The sequence below is a fragment of the Ursus americanus genome, chromosome 17, assembly GCF_024610735.1.
Source record: "Ursus americanus isolate L20-20 chromosome 17, mUrsAme1.1.p, whole genome shotgun sequence".
Lineage (NCBI taxonomy): Eukaryota > Metazoa > Chordata > Mammalia > Carnivora > Ursidae > Ursus > Ursus americanus.
The window spans coordinates 12084121-12100377 of record NC_142143.1 but is presented as its reverse complement, the minus strand read 5'-3'; the positions used below and the strand labels follow the sequence as shown (position 1 = coordinate 12100377).

At 59.4% G+C, this 16257-nt stretch overlaps 1 protein-coding gene across 1 annotated transcript; it reads left to right on the top strand.

The window, feature by feature from the left end:
- Window positions 1–788: 788 nt before the first annotated feature.
- On the top strand, window positions 789–12127 carry RASD2 (RASD family member 2). Its single transcript, XM_045780035.2, has 3 exons — window positions 789–1298; window positions 5974–6367; window positions 9688–12127. Exons 2-3 carry the CDS (start codon window positions 6097–6099, stop codon window positions 10215–10217), a joined length of 801 nt encoding a protein of 266 aa, XP_045635991.1. The 5' UTR covers window positions 789–1298; window positions 5974–6096; the 3' UTR covers window positions 10218–12127.
- The last annotated feature ends 4130 nt before the right edge of the window (window positions 12128–16257 follow it).

Sequence of the window (16257 nt, the reverse complement as noted above, 5' to 3'; positions counted from 1 at the left end):
AGCCTCCGAGGCAGGTGCCGCCTTCCGGTCACGGTGCGCGCCCCCAGCCGCCCCACCTGCAGCCCCGGCCCCACGCGCCCGGGCACGCGGAGCGCCAGACCTCAGCGCCCGGGCGGCCGCGGGCGGGGCGGGCAGGGCGGGGCCGGGCCGCGGGACCCGCCGCCCATTGGCCGAGCGCAGTGCCGGGGGCGGGGCGCCGGGGAAGGCGGGCGAGCGCGCTCCGGCAGGCCGAGGCGGGCGCAGGGCGGCGGGACCGGCTGCTCGCGGGCCGCGGAGGGGGCGGCCGGGCGCTGCGCGACGGGTCCACGGAGGGACGCTCGCAGGCGCGGCGGAGAGCGCCCAGCCCTGAGCTGGGCTTCTGCCGCTGGGCTCGCCTCCGGGAGCCTGGGCTGCGACCGCTTTTCCGGAGGGACCATTGACCTCGCCTGCGGGAGAGAGGGGCGTTCGCCTCCTGGAGAGGGAGGGAGGGAGGAGCTTGGGCCCGCAGAAAGTTCGCCTCCTCCGAGGGCCAGAGGAGGTGAAGTGGGAGGAGGAGCGGGTTTAAGGCTAACTCGGAGCTACGTGCGAACCTTGGGGCGGCGTTCAAGGCCCCCTCCCACACGCGCGCGGAGCTGAGCGCTCTGCTCCTCCTCCAGCTGTTGGCGTCGCCTCGCAGGGAGAAAGGAGCCGTCCCTCTGGCGCGGGGAAGGCTGCAGAGCTGCAGGCAGAGGAGGAAGCCGCGGCGAGCGGGGCAGCATCCCCGCTCCGAGCGACCCCCTTTGGCGCGGGTGGAGAAGGTGGCATAGGCGGCCAGCACAGGTTCGCCCACTCGGGACGCTCACACACGCACGCACCCACAGACACCTCCAAAGGACCCTCCAGGAGGCTCTAACGACCCTCGTAAAGCCCCGGAGTCGCCCCTGCCGCCCTCCCCCAGCCCCGGAGACCTAGGCGGGGACCCCGGGATCGGACGTCCCCGCGCCTCCGGGCTCCTGGCTCAGCAGGAGTCCCCCGGGTCGGGGCAGGGCAGGGCCAGCGGCGGCGAGCCCGAGCCCGCCCGGCGCCCAGACCCCTCCGAGCCCTCCGAACCCACCCATGGGGCACCGGCTCCCCGTGTCCCCTCGCCGGGCCGCGCCCAGCCCGGCGCCCGGAGCCGCGCAGAGGAGCAGCCCGGCGCAGTGACCCAGGAGCCGTCGCAGACTCTGGAAGCCTCGGCGGCAGCCGCGGCGGCGGCCGGAGAGGCCGGCGGTTCCCCGCACCTCCAGGCGCTTCCAGGCAGCCCTCCAAGCTGTGCCAGAGGCCCAGCCCGCCATTCGCAGGTAGGAGAGAGACACCCCAACAGAACTGGGGAGGTGGCGGAAGTAGGGGAAGCCAGGAAGAAGGGTTTGCGGCTTGTGGGAGGAAGGCTAGAGGAAGCTTTACAAGACTAGGGAAAGTGAAGCTGATTGAGCATCTGTGTGCCAGGGTCGTAGGCAACTTGACGTGTCTAAGGCAAATGATACTAGTTGAACACCTACTATGTGTCGGGCTGAGTGCTAGGCCCTTTACTCATCCCGGGTGGGAAAGACCTACTGAGCTTCTGCTATGTGCTACATGTGTTGCTAGGAGCTTTCCATGTAAGGGACCTAGGGCAATAGCCATTTACATATGAGGACACGGGCTCAGGGCAGAGGGAAGATTAAGGAGCACCTTCCTGTCCAGTGTTCCTTGAGCTTTTGAGGGAGTTGGTGCAGGGAGCGAGTTTCCTGGGTGATTCTTTGCCCCGGAAATGTTTCCTGTATTCCAAGTACCTCTGTGGGGCTCTCTCTGACCTCTCCTCTCTTTGCCCCCTGCCCTGGGAGGATGACGAAGGATGTTCAGAAGGAGGCCAGGCTGGGATGGGGCAGCCAGCTCAGGAGCCCATGATTCAGGCTTACCCTGGCATCACAGCAATGAGGTGGGGTCCCCCAAGACCTCTGCCTGCACTCCAGTCCCACCCCACCTGGCCGTTCCAGGCGGCCCCTTGAATGCCAGGAGGAGCTGCCTCAGAGGAAGCCAGCTGCTGTGTGCCAGGGGCTGTGTTAGCCTCCTGACTTCTCGCTGAACAATCCAGGCCGCCCTACGGGTTTGCTTCTATAATAGCCATCTGATAGATGACCAGCCCCATCCAGGCCAAACCATTTGCCCAAGGGTGCTGCTGAGAGGCCGGGCTGGTCTGCCGGAAGCCGATGGCTGCCTGCTTTCTACCATCCCAAGCTGCCAAGGGTGGTGAGGCTAGCTTTGCAAAGCCCCCCAACACCCCTCAGTGTGGGGATGGAAGCCAGTGAATAATGCTTCTGTCCAGAGAGGCTGGAATGTGTGCTGATGGAGGAGGCTTGAGGTGTGTGGGAGGGATTGGGGGGGGGGGGCGGGTGCAGTGCAACCAGCTCTGGGGTCTTACAGGGAGAAGGACATGGCCAGACTCTTGTCCTGATGTCCTTGTCCCTCTGGTCCCCTCCATCTTCCAGGCAGGCCCTGGGCAAGGGGCTTGAGGGCGAAGAAGGGGGTGAACCCATGGATTGGGGGGTGGGGGTGAGTCCTGGGCAGGATGCCTGCCCCCAGCTGCCTATAGGAGAGAGAGGGAACGAGAATATCTTAGGCCTCAGGGGTCATTGCCTGATGCCAGCTGAGGCTTCACTGAGTCAGGCACTGTTTTGAAAAAGACTGGTTTTGGCCAGCGGGTAGGTTTTTATGAAGGTAAGAGCCCAGGCTTTCGAGCCTAGCAGCCTAATTCTCATTCTGGCCTGGCCGGTGATCTGCGTGAGCTGGGGCAAGTGACTCAGCCACGCGAATCCCCAGTGTTCCCGTCAGTCCCCTGGATTGATGGTGGTCTGCTCTTCATGGGACTGTTGGGAGGTCCCTGGAACAAGGTACGCAGAGTACCCGTCTGGAAGCCCGTCTGGCTAAGGCCATTCTTCCCCCGGGATGGCCCCGCTCCATCTCTGCTCTGGGACTTTCTGCCTCCCCGGCGGCCCTGGGAATGGCCGGGGGTGGGGTCAGCTGAGAGTCACAGAACTCACCTTTGGGTTCTTAGGCTGCGAGGGGTCCCCATTAACCCCCCTCTGAGCCTCTGGGTTGGGCTCTACATTCTCGAAGGGCCCCTGGCACTCTGCTGCCCCTCTGCTCCTCGCTGTGTGGGGTCAGTCCAGCTGCAGATGGAGGGAGGACAGCGGGCTGCAGAGGAGAGGAGCCAAGCCCACGGCGGCCCACAGTGCCGCCTCAGGGGGAGGAGAGGGAAGGAAGATATGGGGGCAGGGGGTGGGGCTCACGGAAGCGCCATCAGCTGGCGTCCAGGTGTCTGGGTGCCACACACAGCCCCACGTGGCTGGGGCCATGTGAAGACTCACAGTCGTCTCTCAGAGAGGAAAGCCACCCCCCCCCCCTTTGCCTCTTTCTGAGGCCCTGTCTCCTCTCTGACTCTCGGCCTGTCCTCTCCAACTTCCTCAGTGGCCCCTTAGCCACTGATAATAGCGTGTCTGTACCAGGAGCTCCAGGCTAGAAGCTGGGCAGGTGGTGATGGGGACTAACATTGTCCCTGGGGGCTGCTGGCCTCCTTCCTTCTCTGTCTAGACAGAGGTGATCACAGCAGAATCAAGCTCCCTGCGGGGGGACTGTGGAGGGGGCTGTCGTGGCGTGGGGCCTCTTTCCCTCTGGTCTCCGCTGAAGGCCCAGACTGGCTTGCAGAGAAGCATTCAGCCCCCTGCTCCCCACCCCGCACCCACGGGGGTGTCCAGGCCACAGAGACCCTCAGCATAGCACCGGGGCCAGCCAGGCCGGGCGGGGGAGGAGGGTCAAGGCCTCAGAAGGAAGCTGCAGGTGAGCTCCAAGGGCAGACCCTTTGGCTTCACTCATTCCTGGATCATTTATTGAGCCCTTGCTGTGGCCATGGCACTGAAATCCTGTGGGATGAACTGAGAGATGGTGGTGGGCATGAACTAGGGGGGAAGGTAGGAGTCTTCGTCTCACTGTCCTGGTTTCCTTATTAACTACACGGGCCAGTCATGGAGACTTTGAAGTCTCAAGGTCCTTCTTTGGGGAATGGGCAGATAATATCTTCCTTGTAGGGAGGCGGTGAGGAGGCTCCATTGTGTGGGACACACAGCCTGGGGACAGATCTCTCTTTTGCCGGTTACTGGCTGTGTGACTGTGAGCCGTGAACTAAACTTCTCTGTGCCTCCGGATCCTCTCCTGTAAACTCGGGGACCACCACCTACCTTCTGGGGTTCCTGAGGGGTGGAGCGAGTGAGTACACATGAATCAGAGCGCTTAGAACACTCTGGCACACGTTGACTGCAAGGTCAAAGTCAGCTCCTGTCTTTGTTCTGTACTTAGCACAGTGCTGGGCACGCAGCGGGGGCTGGGTGAGTGGTGACTGTCAGGGTTCCAGGCTTAGGGTCAGCGGTCTGCGGAGCGGGGTTACTGTGTGCACCTCTTTGCAGTTCATTCCTCGAGATCCTCTTGGTGGCTGGGAATTGGCCATGGTGGGAATGTGTGTGCCACGGAGGTTGATAAACGCTGCCAATAGAAGCTTTTTAAAAACGTATTTTCGAGAGCTGGTTTACTGCACAGTGGCTCTCGGTTGGGCAGGGCGAGCAGAGGCAGGTGCCCGAATGCCCCAAACAGGACGTATGCCAGGAGACTCACACCCAGGAGGTCTCTCCGCCTCCAGTCTCTTAGCCTAATGGCAGGCAGAGAACATAACGGTGTTGGAGAGAGCCTTGGGGTAAGCGGATGAGGCATTCCAGGCTCCTGAGCTGGAGCAGCCAGGGGTGCGGACCACTGGGAGCTGGACTGTACAGCTCCCAGTGCACACTGAAAAGAGGTGCCTTCTCTGGGCAGATGAACTCCACAAAGACAGCCCCCACTTTCTCACCCAGCTGGGAGCCTTGTGCAGTGCCCAGCCTGCACATCCGCGCGTGGCCGCAGGCTGAGGGCAGAGGGGACCAATATTCCAGCAGGCCTGTACCCATTTCTAGTTCCTCTTCTCCAGAGAGGGGAGGGATTCCTGCTGGGGGGGGTGGAGTGGGGAGCCAGAGAAGCCTTCAGAGAGGAGGTGGTATTTGAGCCCGGCCCTGAAACATAAAGAGAAGAGGGTGTTCTGGCAGCGGGACTAGCACGAGCTACGAAGTGGAGGCAGATCTCAGCAGAGCTCCAACAGAGTGATGGGCTCAGGGATTCTAAGCGGATTCTGGTGGGTGCTGACAGAGGCAAGGACGGTGGTGGGGCTGTGACTGGCCTTTGGGGTGGGCCTGTTGGGGCCCTGGGGGTTTATTTATCTCCATTTGGGCTTTGGAGCTGAGACCCATTTCAGTCTCTTCCACAAGGCCGAGAAGCCCCTGTAGAAAGTTCTGGGTATACCCCAGAACCATAAACCCTTGGAGCTCTGAGGGATTCGAGCTGTTCTTGGGTCATTTCTCTGACCTACATCCCCTAGTTCAGGTCTCTGGATCTCCTGGAGGTGAGCAAATTCCCAGGGCCTGGGGCTGAAATGGCTGGGCCCTGGCTTGGGAGGACGTGGTCTGGATGTGTCCTTTTCCCTGTTTCTGGGAAGAGCTGAAAAGCCACAGCACCCCCGGGCCTAGGAAACGCTCTCTAATGCCTTCCCCAGGTCATGCCCGGGGAGGCCAGAGTGGGAAGGACCGAAGGGCCAGGGAGAGATCAGGTTCTAGCAGAGGTTAACGTTTCGTGACCTCAGCATGGGCAGCAGCCCTGGGAGTGGGGTCCCTTTTCTAGATGAGAGAAGGGAACGCAAGCCACTTGCTTGCCGAGAGCAACAGGGAGCCGGGGGAAAGCGAAAATTCAGGCCCCAGCAATCCTGGGCAGGAATAAACAAGGGGTGAATGGACTCGAGGGCAGATGAACGCCTGTGTGGGGGGTGGGTGAGCAGGAAGGAGGCCGGAGAGGGCATGAAAGAAGGAGCGGGCAGAGCTGCAAGGCCCCGGAGAGACACCCCAGTCTAATGTACCCATCTTACAGACAGAAAACGGACACCTAGACAGGAGCCACGCAGAGGAGGCCAAGGCGGCCAGCAAGAGGCTGCAGGGCCGGGTGCAGGGCCTCCTGACCTCTGCTCCCCGCTCCGTGCCGCCGTCCCGAGCCATGATGAAGACCCTGTCCAGCGGGAACTGCACACTTAGCGTGCCCGCCAAGAACTCCTATCGGATGGTGGTGCTGGGCGCCTCGCGGGTGGGCAAGAGCTCCATCGTCTCCCGCTTCCTCAACGGCCGCTTCGAGGACCAGTACACGCCTACCATCGAGGACTTCCACCGGAAGGTCTACAACATCCGAGGCGACATGTACCAGCTGGACATCCTGGACACGTCCGGCAACCACCCCTTCCCCGCCATGCGCAGGCTCTCTATCCTCACAGGTGGGTGCCCGGGGTGAGCATGTCTGCCATCCGTCCGCAGGGCAGCTCACAACAAGCCCCCTCCCAGGTGGCCGGGAGGGGCAGAGAGGGTGGCTGCTTGCCTGAGGAGACAATCAAGCTGGGGCTCCAATTCCACTCTCTCTGGCTGTGGATCGAGTCCTGCAGGGCTGCCTTCCAGAAGATCGGGAGCTGACGCAGGCGGGCACAGGGGGTAGTCCTCTCCGGGGAACAGAGGGGGACTCTCGCCTTCCTCCTGCTGGAGGTGGCCCAGCAGAGCTCCAGGGCCCAGGGTCAGTCTGCTGCTGTCAGATCTCTTGACACCCCAGGCCTTTGCTGCCCCTCAGAGCAGTAAGGGCAGGACCTGGGCAGTAGTCAAAGTACTGACTCAGTCAGTACTGAGTCAAAGCTCAGTAATCATCACAGTAACAATGGTGGCGGCAGTAGCTAAATGCCTGGGCCCATTCTTAGCGCTTGGCATGGCTTTATTTCATCCTCTCGATTAACCTAGGAGATGGGTTTTCACTTCTACTTTACAAGTGGGGAAACTGAGGCCCAGAGAGGTTACGTTAGTCCAGGTGGTAACACAGGTGGTCCCAGCCATCTGATTCTTATTCTCCACCACTAAACTGTCCCGTAGTCTCTTGGCCCTGCCGGGAATGCTGGGGAGGGAAGGGAGACGGTCAGGGATTAAGGGGGCGGGTGGACATGTGGGACCGGGCCATCCTTTGCATCACTCAGGCAGTTTCATGTGTCTACGAGGGCGGGCCAGAAACCGGTCTGCCTGGGGCAGCTGCTTCCTGGTTTTGTACCTCTGGGCAAGTGACTTTATCTATGTGTGGCTCCGTTTTTTCTCTGTGAGCACATCACCATCAGCGCCCACCCCAAAGGTCACTGTGAGAAGTAAATGAGTTCATACAGCAGAAGTGCTTGGTGAACAGAGAGTAAGTGCTCAGTAAACACTGGTCTTAAATTAACCCAGCATTTACAGAGTGCCTGATCGGGGCGAGGCAGAGTCCTTTCCTAAGCCACGCTTCTCCCACTGCTGGGCAGTGATGAAGGGAGGGAATGAGCACGTACCCCTCTATCCATCACTAAAATAACCCCCCAAATGGAGTTGCTCTTGCACCAAGAAACCCATACCATGCGCACTCCTGCCCCCGAACGCTGGCCGAGCCCTCTCCTGGAGCACCCCGGGCAGATGGCTTCTTCCTGCAGGCCGTCTGTCCTTGCTGACCGTCTGACCCACACCCCACTTGGACCCCCCGCCCCATATTTTGAAAAGGCAGTGTGTGGACAGAAGGAGCCCTGGGTTGACCTGGTGCCACTTGGTGGCTCCGATGTGTGACCGGAGGTCTGAGTCTCAGTCTCCCCAGCGTGCTGTGGGGACACTTCCAGCATCTGGTGGGGGTGTGGGGATGTCCGCTCTCCTTGCCTTGGGGAGGGGACTGGGCGCCCCCAATATAAATAAGGCTAACACCAGAGAGATGTGGAGGAGGACCACGTGCCTATTTCCAAAATTCATTTTTTAAGTACACCAATGATATGCAAACACACCCTCCTGTAAACACAGAGAAGGCTAAAGAAGCCCTCTTGACCTGACGCCAGGCTCCTGTCCCCTCCCTGGAGGTGGCCGCCCCATCAGTCTGGTGGGGACACTTCTGGACCCCCCACGAACACACTGACCTTTATATTTGTATCATCTTTGTCACAGGGACGGTTTTTGTCCGTCTCTTTTCAACGTGCACTTACAATTCGGAGCACATCTGTCTGCTGCTTTTTTCACTCACCAGCCCGTGCCTCATTTTCCAACCTGGTGCGGGTGCACAGGAAATTCTGAAAGCCATTAATTCTGCCGCCAGCTCTCTTTCCAGCTGCCAGCGAGGCTGTCTCTGAAGCTTGGCATCGCCGTCTTGCATTTGAATATGTCAAGGCCGCCGAGTCCTCAGGGGCCCAAGATTAGCCTAATGGGACGGGGTTGGCAGCCCAGGCGGACACGGTTGCCAGGCCGGGGCTGCCTTACAAGTGCCTCTCTCAGCGCCCCCAGCCCCATTCGTCCCATCCCATCCCGCCCATTCACCCAGCCTCATGGGCACCCACTGTGTGCTGGGTGCTGGGAGACAAGGTCGTGGGTGACGCCGTCTCCCTCTGTCCCAGAGTGCACGGTGAAGGGTATGCTGTTGGCCGGAGCATGGTTCTGAATGTGGCATGTGCCTCTGGGAGCCTCAGTTTCCTTGTTTGGGAAACAGGGATTTTTGACATCCCCCACAGGCTCTTACGAATTGGAGCCAAAGTTTGAGTGTGACCTTATAATCCTTGTAGTAACATCCAGAGATTGGGATGCGGGCACTGCCCGGTCTCTCTCCCTGCCCCCCCCCCCCCCGCATGGCCCGTTTCAGATCCAAGGACCTGTCTCGAGTGTCGCAGAGTTGAAGCAGGGACCGCGTGTGTCTTGCAGGCTAGCCCTCACTCATTCGTCCACGATTTATTCAAGAAGCAGAGAGCACCTGCGAGTGTCCAGCACTGGCTAGGTTAGGACAGCAGCGGGTCCCTGCCTAGTCACGGTCCCGGCCTAGTCACGTTCACGCTGTGTGATCTTGGGCCGGTTGCTCACCCTTTCTGAGCCTCTGTTTGCTCAGCTATACCAGGAAGGTACTGAAATCCCTGCGGCAGAGGTTTTGGGAGGAGTCGGGGAGGAAAGTGCGCATGGAGGGCATGACCCACTGTGGCTCCTGCGGGTGCTTGTGCCCCTGGTCATCTCGATCCCTAAGACCTCGGAGCCTGTGCCACTGTCCGTTCATTGTCCGGTGAAAGCCTCCCAACAAGCTGTATTTCATGCACGTGGGACGGATGGAGAAAAGTAAGGTTTAGAGAGGCTGCCTGACCTGCCCTGGGCTGCGTGGCCAATACCTGGCAGGGGCCACATGTGAACCTAGGCCTGCCAGGTGCCAGCACTCTGGGTTCCTACGATGTGTCAGGCGCGATTCCAGGCCCAGGGGATGTGCACTGAACAAGTCGGGCAAGACTCCTGCTGTCGTGAAGATTGTATTTATTATTATTATTCTAACACGGTCTGCACAAATTCACAAGCCACTCACTCCGTCTCCAGGTCTGCAGGGAAATGTCAGGGGAATTAACTGTGTCTGAGCCAGGCTGAGCCACACATTCGCTGTGTGACCTTGAACCAGGGCTTTAACCCTCCGGGGCCTCAGCCTCCTGCTCTGGAAAATGGGGAGAACAACGACTCCCCCTTAGACTGGCCGGGAGGGTTGAGTCGGTGACTGGGAGGGGCGGCCTCACCACCTGGGTCCCTGTCCCTGCAGGTGACGTCTTCATCCTGGTGTTCAGCTTGGATAACCGGGAGTCCTTCGACGAGGTCAAGCGCCTCCAGAAGCAGATCCTGGAGGTCAAGTCCTGCCTGAAGAACAAGACCAAGGAGGCAGCGGAGCTGCCCATGGTCATCTGCGGCAACAAGAATGACCACGGCGAGCTGTGTCGCCAGGTCCCCACCACCGAGGCCGAGCTGCTGGTGTCCGGGGACGAGAACTGCGCCTACTTTGAGGTGTCGGCCAAGAAGAACACCAACGTGGACGAGATGTTCTACGTGCTTTTCAGCATGGCCAAGCTGCCGCACGAGATGAGCCCCGCCCTGCACCGCAAGATCTCTGTGCAGTACGGCGACGCCTTCCACCCCAGGCCCTTCTGCATGCGCCGGGTCAAGGACATGGACGCCTACGGCATGGTCTCGCCCTTTGCCCGCCGCCCCAGCGTCAACAGTGACCTCAAGTACATCAAGGCCAAGGTCCTTCGGGAGGGCCAGGCCCGCGAGCGGGACAAATGCACCATCCAGTGAGCGGGAGGGACGCAGGGGTGGGGCCAGGGCAGTGCCTTGCCGGAGGTGGCCCCAGGTGGCCCCAGGTGCCGGCTGCCCACGCCCCCCCACCCCCCCACTCAACGAGACCCCGACGGCAGCCATGTTCGAAGGCCTCTGGCGCCAGACTGGGCGACCCCAGCCTCTGACCTCCATATGTTCTCCCTGCCCTCTCGCTACTTCCCTCTGATTCTGCTTTTCTGAGCTCCCCCTTGCTTTCAGCTCCTCCGCGCGGGGCGGGCCCGAAACAAGGTTGGGAGACATCGGGACTTGTCCGTCAGAGCCGCCCTATCCTTGGGGTTGTAAGAAACGCTGATGCCCGAGGGGCCAGACTCCCTACCTTGACGGAGCCTCCTGGAACAGTCGCCAGTCGCGGGGTGGAGACGAGCCCCGAACCCCGACCCCCTCCGGTGGGCTCAGCGGTTTCCGCCCCCCACCTCCCCCCCCCCCCCCCGGGTGTTCCCCAGGTGTCCCTGACCGTGAGCCAGTGGCGTCCGTCCGCGTGTTGGGAGAGGGGCGTGGCCACGTCCCCGACCACGCCCACCCCGGAATTGCCTCCTGCGCCGTCTCTCGCAGATGCCTCCCCTGTCTGCTGGTTGTGCTTGGTACTTACAGCTGTCCTGTTGTGCGTAGCTGTAGGAACGGAAATCCCTGTACCGTAAAAGCTACCCCGCCCCATTGGCCGGACCCCCGCCCAGGTTAGACCCGCTGCCTCTGCTGGGGACACCTCCTTCCCCCATCCCGATCCAGGACAGGGTCCCCCGGGACCTGCCTCCGGCTTGACACTGCCCTCTGTCGTGAGCGTCACAGTTTATACTTGCACAGGGGGCACGGGCAGGCTGGGGCTGCTTCTCCTCCTGCCCCCCATTTCACAGAGGAGGCGGCTGAGACTCAGGGGGAAGGTGGCACGGTTCCAGCCCATCCTCCCCCCACCTGGTTCAGGGCAGGGCTCTGCCTAGAACCATGCTGTCTTCTACTGTACTTGCCCCTCAAGCATTTATTGAGCACCTGCTGGGTGCTGGGTCCACTGTGTGCTAGGAAACAAAGAGGGTGAGCAGTGCACTTTATGCCCCCAAGGCCAGGCCCTCCCCCAGCCTCGGCCTCTTTCCCTCACCCGCATGGCCTATGCCCACCCCTGCCGCCCCGCTGCCCTGTGCCCTGTGCGCTGTTTTTTGGGGGGGGAGGGTGCAGGAGCAGCTGGGAACCCCAGCCGAGCCTGGAGAGGTAGGTGGGAAGGCTCCTTTTGGATCCCTAGCTTGTGCCTAGCGCGGGACTGCTGCGTTCCAGGTGTGGCGGGATTTGAGCCTGTACACCAAAGGTCTTGTCATCAGCTCTTAACATTTTGTATCTTAATCTCCTTTAAAATATTGAGATTTAGGGCTACGGGGAACCTTAGTGATCATCTAGGGAATCTTTCTGAGGCCCAGAGAGGGTGGGTGACTCTCACCTGCTGCAGCCCACACAGCGAGTCTGTGAGTAGCAGAAGCCGGGCCAAGTCGGGGTACTCGGCACACCCCTCCCTTGATGCTTCCTCAGCCCCGGGGTGGGGGTGGGGTGGGGAGGGGCCCTTCAGAAACTGGAGGTGTCTTTTTCCTGACGTCTCTAGATCGGTCTTTGAGGGCTCCTATAAATTCTGGGTCCATCATGCCCGGATATGTCCGTCTACACACACGTGAACACAAAGCTATACACGTGCCCCGGCTCTGGCTCTGCGTACTCTGTACCTCTCCCCTGGCACCCCGCTTCTGTGTCCTCACCCGGCCCCAGCCTGCACCCTCTAAGCAGACTGGGTACCATGGCCAGGACAGGTGTATGGCCTGGTCCCACCCCGTGATGCCCGCGCCGCCCCAGATCTCTGTGTACGCTATCAATTAAAGTGGGTTTGTTTCTAAGCTGTGTCCTTGACCACGTGAATTTTCTGTATTTCCAAGAGGAGGTTTGCTTCTTCCTCCAACCGAAGCTGGCCTTGTCCTCCCTAGATGGCACCTGCCCTGGGGACAGCACTGAGTCAGTCTTCAAGCTGAAATATATGGGGGGAGGGGCACCCCAGAACAGGAGGTTGTGCCCCTCTCTTGGCCCTTGCCCTTCTGGGCCTTCTGGGAGGTGTGTGCTGAGTTGTCAGTGACCCTCTGGAGGGGTAGCCAGGTCAGACTAAAGAGATCCCCCCCAACCCCATGGATCATCAGCTCTCTGGGACAACCGTATGTCTGAGTTCTGTGGGGCTCCTGAAGACCATTGACTTTGCCTCAGGGAGTGCTTGGCATCATCTGGAAACATTTTTGAATCACCAAGACTTGGGTGGGGAGTACTGCAAGGGTCTAGCGGATAGAGGCCGGGGGTGCTGCTGAACCCCCCGTGCTCAGGTCATCCCCCCACGATAAAGAGTTATCTGGCCCGCAGTGTCAGTAGTGGGCAGCCTCAGTTGGACGGGTGGTCCTCAAAGTCGGGACAGAGCCCAGGTCTGTGTGGTTGATTCGATGTACAGCTTTCTGGACAGTATTTAATAAACACCGGGAGAGCAGAGGGAGCTCTCATGGAAGAGGAAGCAGGGTGTGGGTGGGGATGGGGATGGAGGTAGAGGGACAGGGTCTTGCACCTGTGCCACCCCGAACCTGCCCTCTGGGGGTGGAGGGAAGATGAGGAGACTGGCCTCGCACCTGTGGTGTGCTTTACGCTTTGTGTCTCGAGCCCCGCCCCCCCTTCAGCTCCACGAAAAACCTGCTCCTCATGTTCACCCCGCTGTCCCCACCTAGTCCAAAATGGTACAAAGCCAATGCTGTGGCAGATGTTGGGTTCGAAACCAGAGGCCATCGTGTGGTGAAGACAGGATTTTGCATCGATGGTCTGTGGTTTTGCTCAATCCACAAATGCCACCGAGCATGTAGGTGATGGGGCTCCCAATTCGGAGGGAGAGATCTCTGTCCGGACATTCACAAAGCGAGGTGAGCCTGGCTAGGGTGGAAGCAGAACCAGGCGGGCCTGGGGTGTGGGGGAGCGGGAGGAGAGCTCCCCGCTCTGCCCACCTGGGAGCCTAGCTCTCCTCCATCTTTTGCCCACACTAGGCAGAGAGGGCAAGGGTGGGAGGCAAATCACTTTGACGCTTTCCCGGTCCTGGTCTTTGTAAGCGTGAGACACGGAAGCCAACGCTGCCTCCTGTATCACAGGCGAGCGTGGGGACCATTAGAAGGGCTCGCGGGGATGCAGCTGGGTTCCCCAGAGCAAGCCTTCCCCTGTGCGTCAGGCCCGGCCACCTCTGCCACTCCCTCTCTCTGCTCGGACTATGAATAAGTCATGTCCTTTCCCAGACACTTGAGCTGCTTTATCTCTAAATGGGAGGTGGGGACGGGGCAGTTGGACCAGACAACCTACGAATAGTCCCTTGCAACCCTATGTTCTCTGCAAGGAGGCATTAATATTCCCATTACATAATCCACGACATTCCGCTCATTGCTAAACAGAGCACGCTTGCCCCAGCCCGGGCCCGGCCCCGGTTCCCTGCATCCCCCAGGCTCGCCCTGGGACGGGGCTACCGAGCACGGGGCTGGCTGTGGCAGGGAAGGACGCTTGCCCCACAGATCTCCGCTTAGCCCTGGGACGGAGGGTAGAATAGGATGGTAGGAAAATTCCCCCACAGTGAAACTGTTCAGAGACCAGCGCGGGACAGCCGGCTTGGTTCCCGACCCCAGGAAGGGAACGCTGGGAATCTGATTTCAGAGAATTCTGTGCTGCGAACTCCGAGTACCTACTCCGTTCCGCCTCCCTGAATCTGTCACTTACTCAAAAGAAAAACTTCAGTCTGGGTCACGGCTTGCTGGGGCTGACGGGAGGCCAGCTGGGGCTCGGCAGCAAAGGCTGCTGGGAACGGGGGTAGGGAAGGAGGGTGGCCTTTGTTGAAGACCTACTGTGCACTGAGCACCGTGCTGGGCCTGCTACCTGCAGCCTCTTGCTGGATCCTCGTGGCAAAGCTGTGTGGAAGGACTATGACTCCCTTTTTACTTTACACACCAGGGAATCGAGGCTCAGAGAGGCGAAGCCACTTGCCTGAGGTTGCACAGCTGTGAAGTGGCAGAGCGGAGCTAGAATCCACATCTGATCGCAAAGCATGTTTTCTCCCCAGAATTTCCATAACTGAGTTGGCTGAGGGGCTGCGCTCTGGAGGGAGAGACTGGCAGGCTGAGATGCGACATCAGAACGTAGTTCGGCAACCTTGAGCAGACGTCGTCCACAGGCAGTGAGAAGCTCCACAGCTTGTTGCAAAAGGTCCCGCCACTGCAGTCGAGGAACGTGACACCTGTTTCATGGGAAGGTCTGAGAGGAGTGTGCTAGGCCACGGGATGGCTCTGCTCCACGGGTCTCCAGGCTTCAGGCCATCCCATCTCTAGGACGATGTCACTATCTGCAAGGTCAAAGCCATTCACCGCATGAACCACATTCCGGTTCAGCCAGCCGGGTAGGGAAGAGACGGCAGGGGATGCTGCTCTCAGGCCCTCCCCGCTCACTTCCACCAGCCATGCTTCCCCGTGAGAAGGGCTGGGAAACGCAGTTCCTCACCAGGCGGCCCCACGCCCAGTGGCGCCTCCGCCTGGAGAAACGGGAGAGGCCATCTGGCTGGCCAACTAACGGTCCACCCGGCACCCTCACTCCCTGGGTCCAGACCTTGGCCACCATGTGCAACCTGACTTCACTCCGCTGGACCTCCCGCTGCTTCCTGAAAGTGGATCTGGGCTTTATTTTCTCCTGTCCATTGATAAAAAAAATTTGGACTGTCCTGTGATTTTTCTCATCTGTACCTTAGGCTCTTCAGGTGGCAGATGCAGCCTCAATGAAAAATCCTTGGCCCACGTGATGATGGACAGTTCAGTCTTCGGGCAAAGGACAGAACTCCCCCCCCCCCCAGCTGTGGTCTGCTCACACAAAAAGAGAAGGGTGGGTACGTTCTCCTTTGCTTGCTCTCTGGCTTCCCTTTTAGCTAATTCCAGTTTCTTTCTACTCCACCCTTGGTCCTTGGGAGGTGGGTCTGGGGGCGGGGGGAGGAGGTCAGAGGAGCAGGGACGTTCTTAATTGTCCAGTACTATGGTGTCGCAGGAAGGCAGTGTCACGCTCGGAGCATGGGAGATGTTTAACAATGACATTCAGATTGAATAATGGAATAATCTCTATGTGGGTTGCTTGCTAGGTCCTTCCGCAGCCTCTAGGAATGTTCTAACACCTGTCAGTTTCCCGTGCCGAGGTCCCTTGCCCCTCCAGAGTGTTCTCTTGGACGGGGCTTCAGGCATCCCCCTGCCAGCTTTCTCTCGTGGTTTTCCCACATCTGGTCTGTATTGAAACTCACATCCTTGGCCCCAATCAACTTTAAGCATATAAACTGATCTGAGTTTAGTAAGGATCTCTGGTCTCTAACTCAGACCGTCTATCACACATTAGATTTACAAGGCAGAGGACAAACAGTGGTCCACAGAGCCCTCAGCGACAAGGACATGCGTCAAGCTCTCTAGGCTTAAAATGACTGGCAGACACTCCCACAGTCCATGCCATAGCACTCTTGGAAATGTCCCTTTCCCCCAAAAAACCCTCTCAAGACTGACTCTTTCATATCTTTGACATAGGTGAGAAGTATGAGAGTCAAATAGCTGGTTCTTGGCCAGATATGTTGAAACTTTTGTCTTTGGTTTGGCACCTGGCTTTGGAATCTGAGATCAGTCTCGTTAGGGTCTCTGCAGAAATGAAGGGGAGAGGGCCAGGACCGTCTGCCACGTGGAGGGAGCTGGAGAATGGACCCAGGGAGGGACTACAGCCTCGTCTAGTAAAAGGAACACTGCACAGGGCTGGGCTGGGCTTCAGTACGGATCCTGTCCTTACTGGAGATGATATTTTGTTCATTGTGAATGTCTTAGTCCATTCAGGCTGCTATAACAAAAATACCATAAGTTGAGTATTAACAATACTCATACTACTAGATAAACTGATTTATAAACAACAGAAATTTATTTCTCACAGTTCTGGAGGCCAGGAAGTCCAAGAT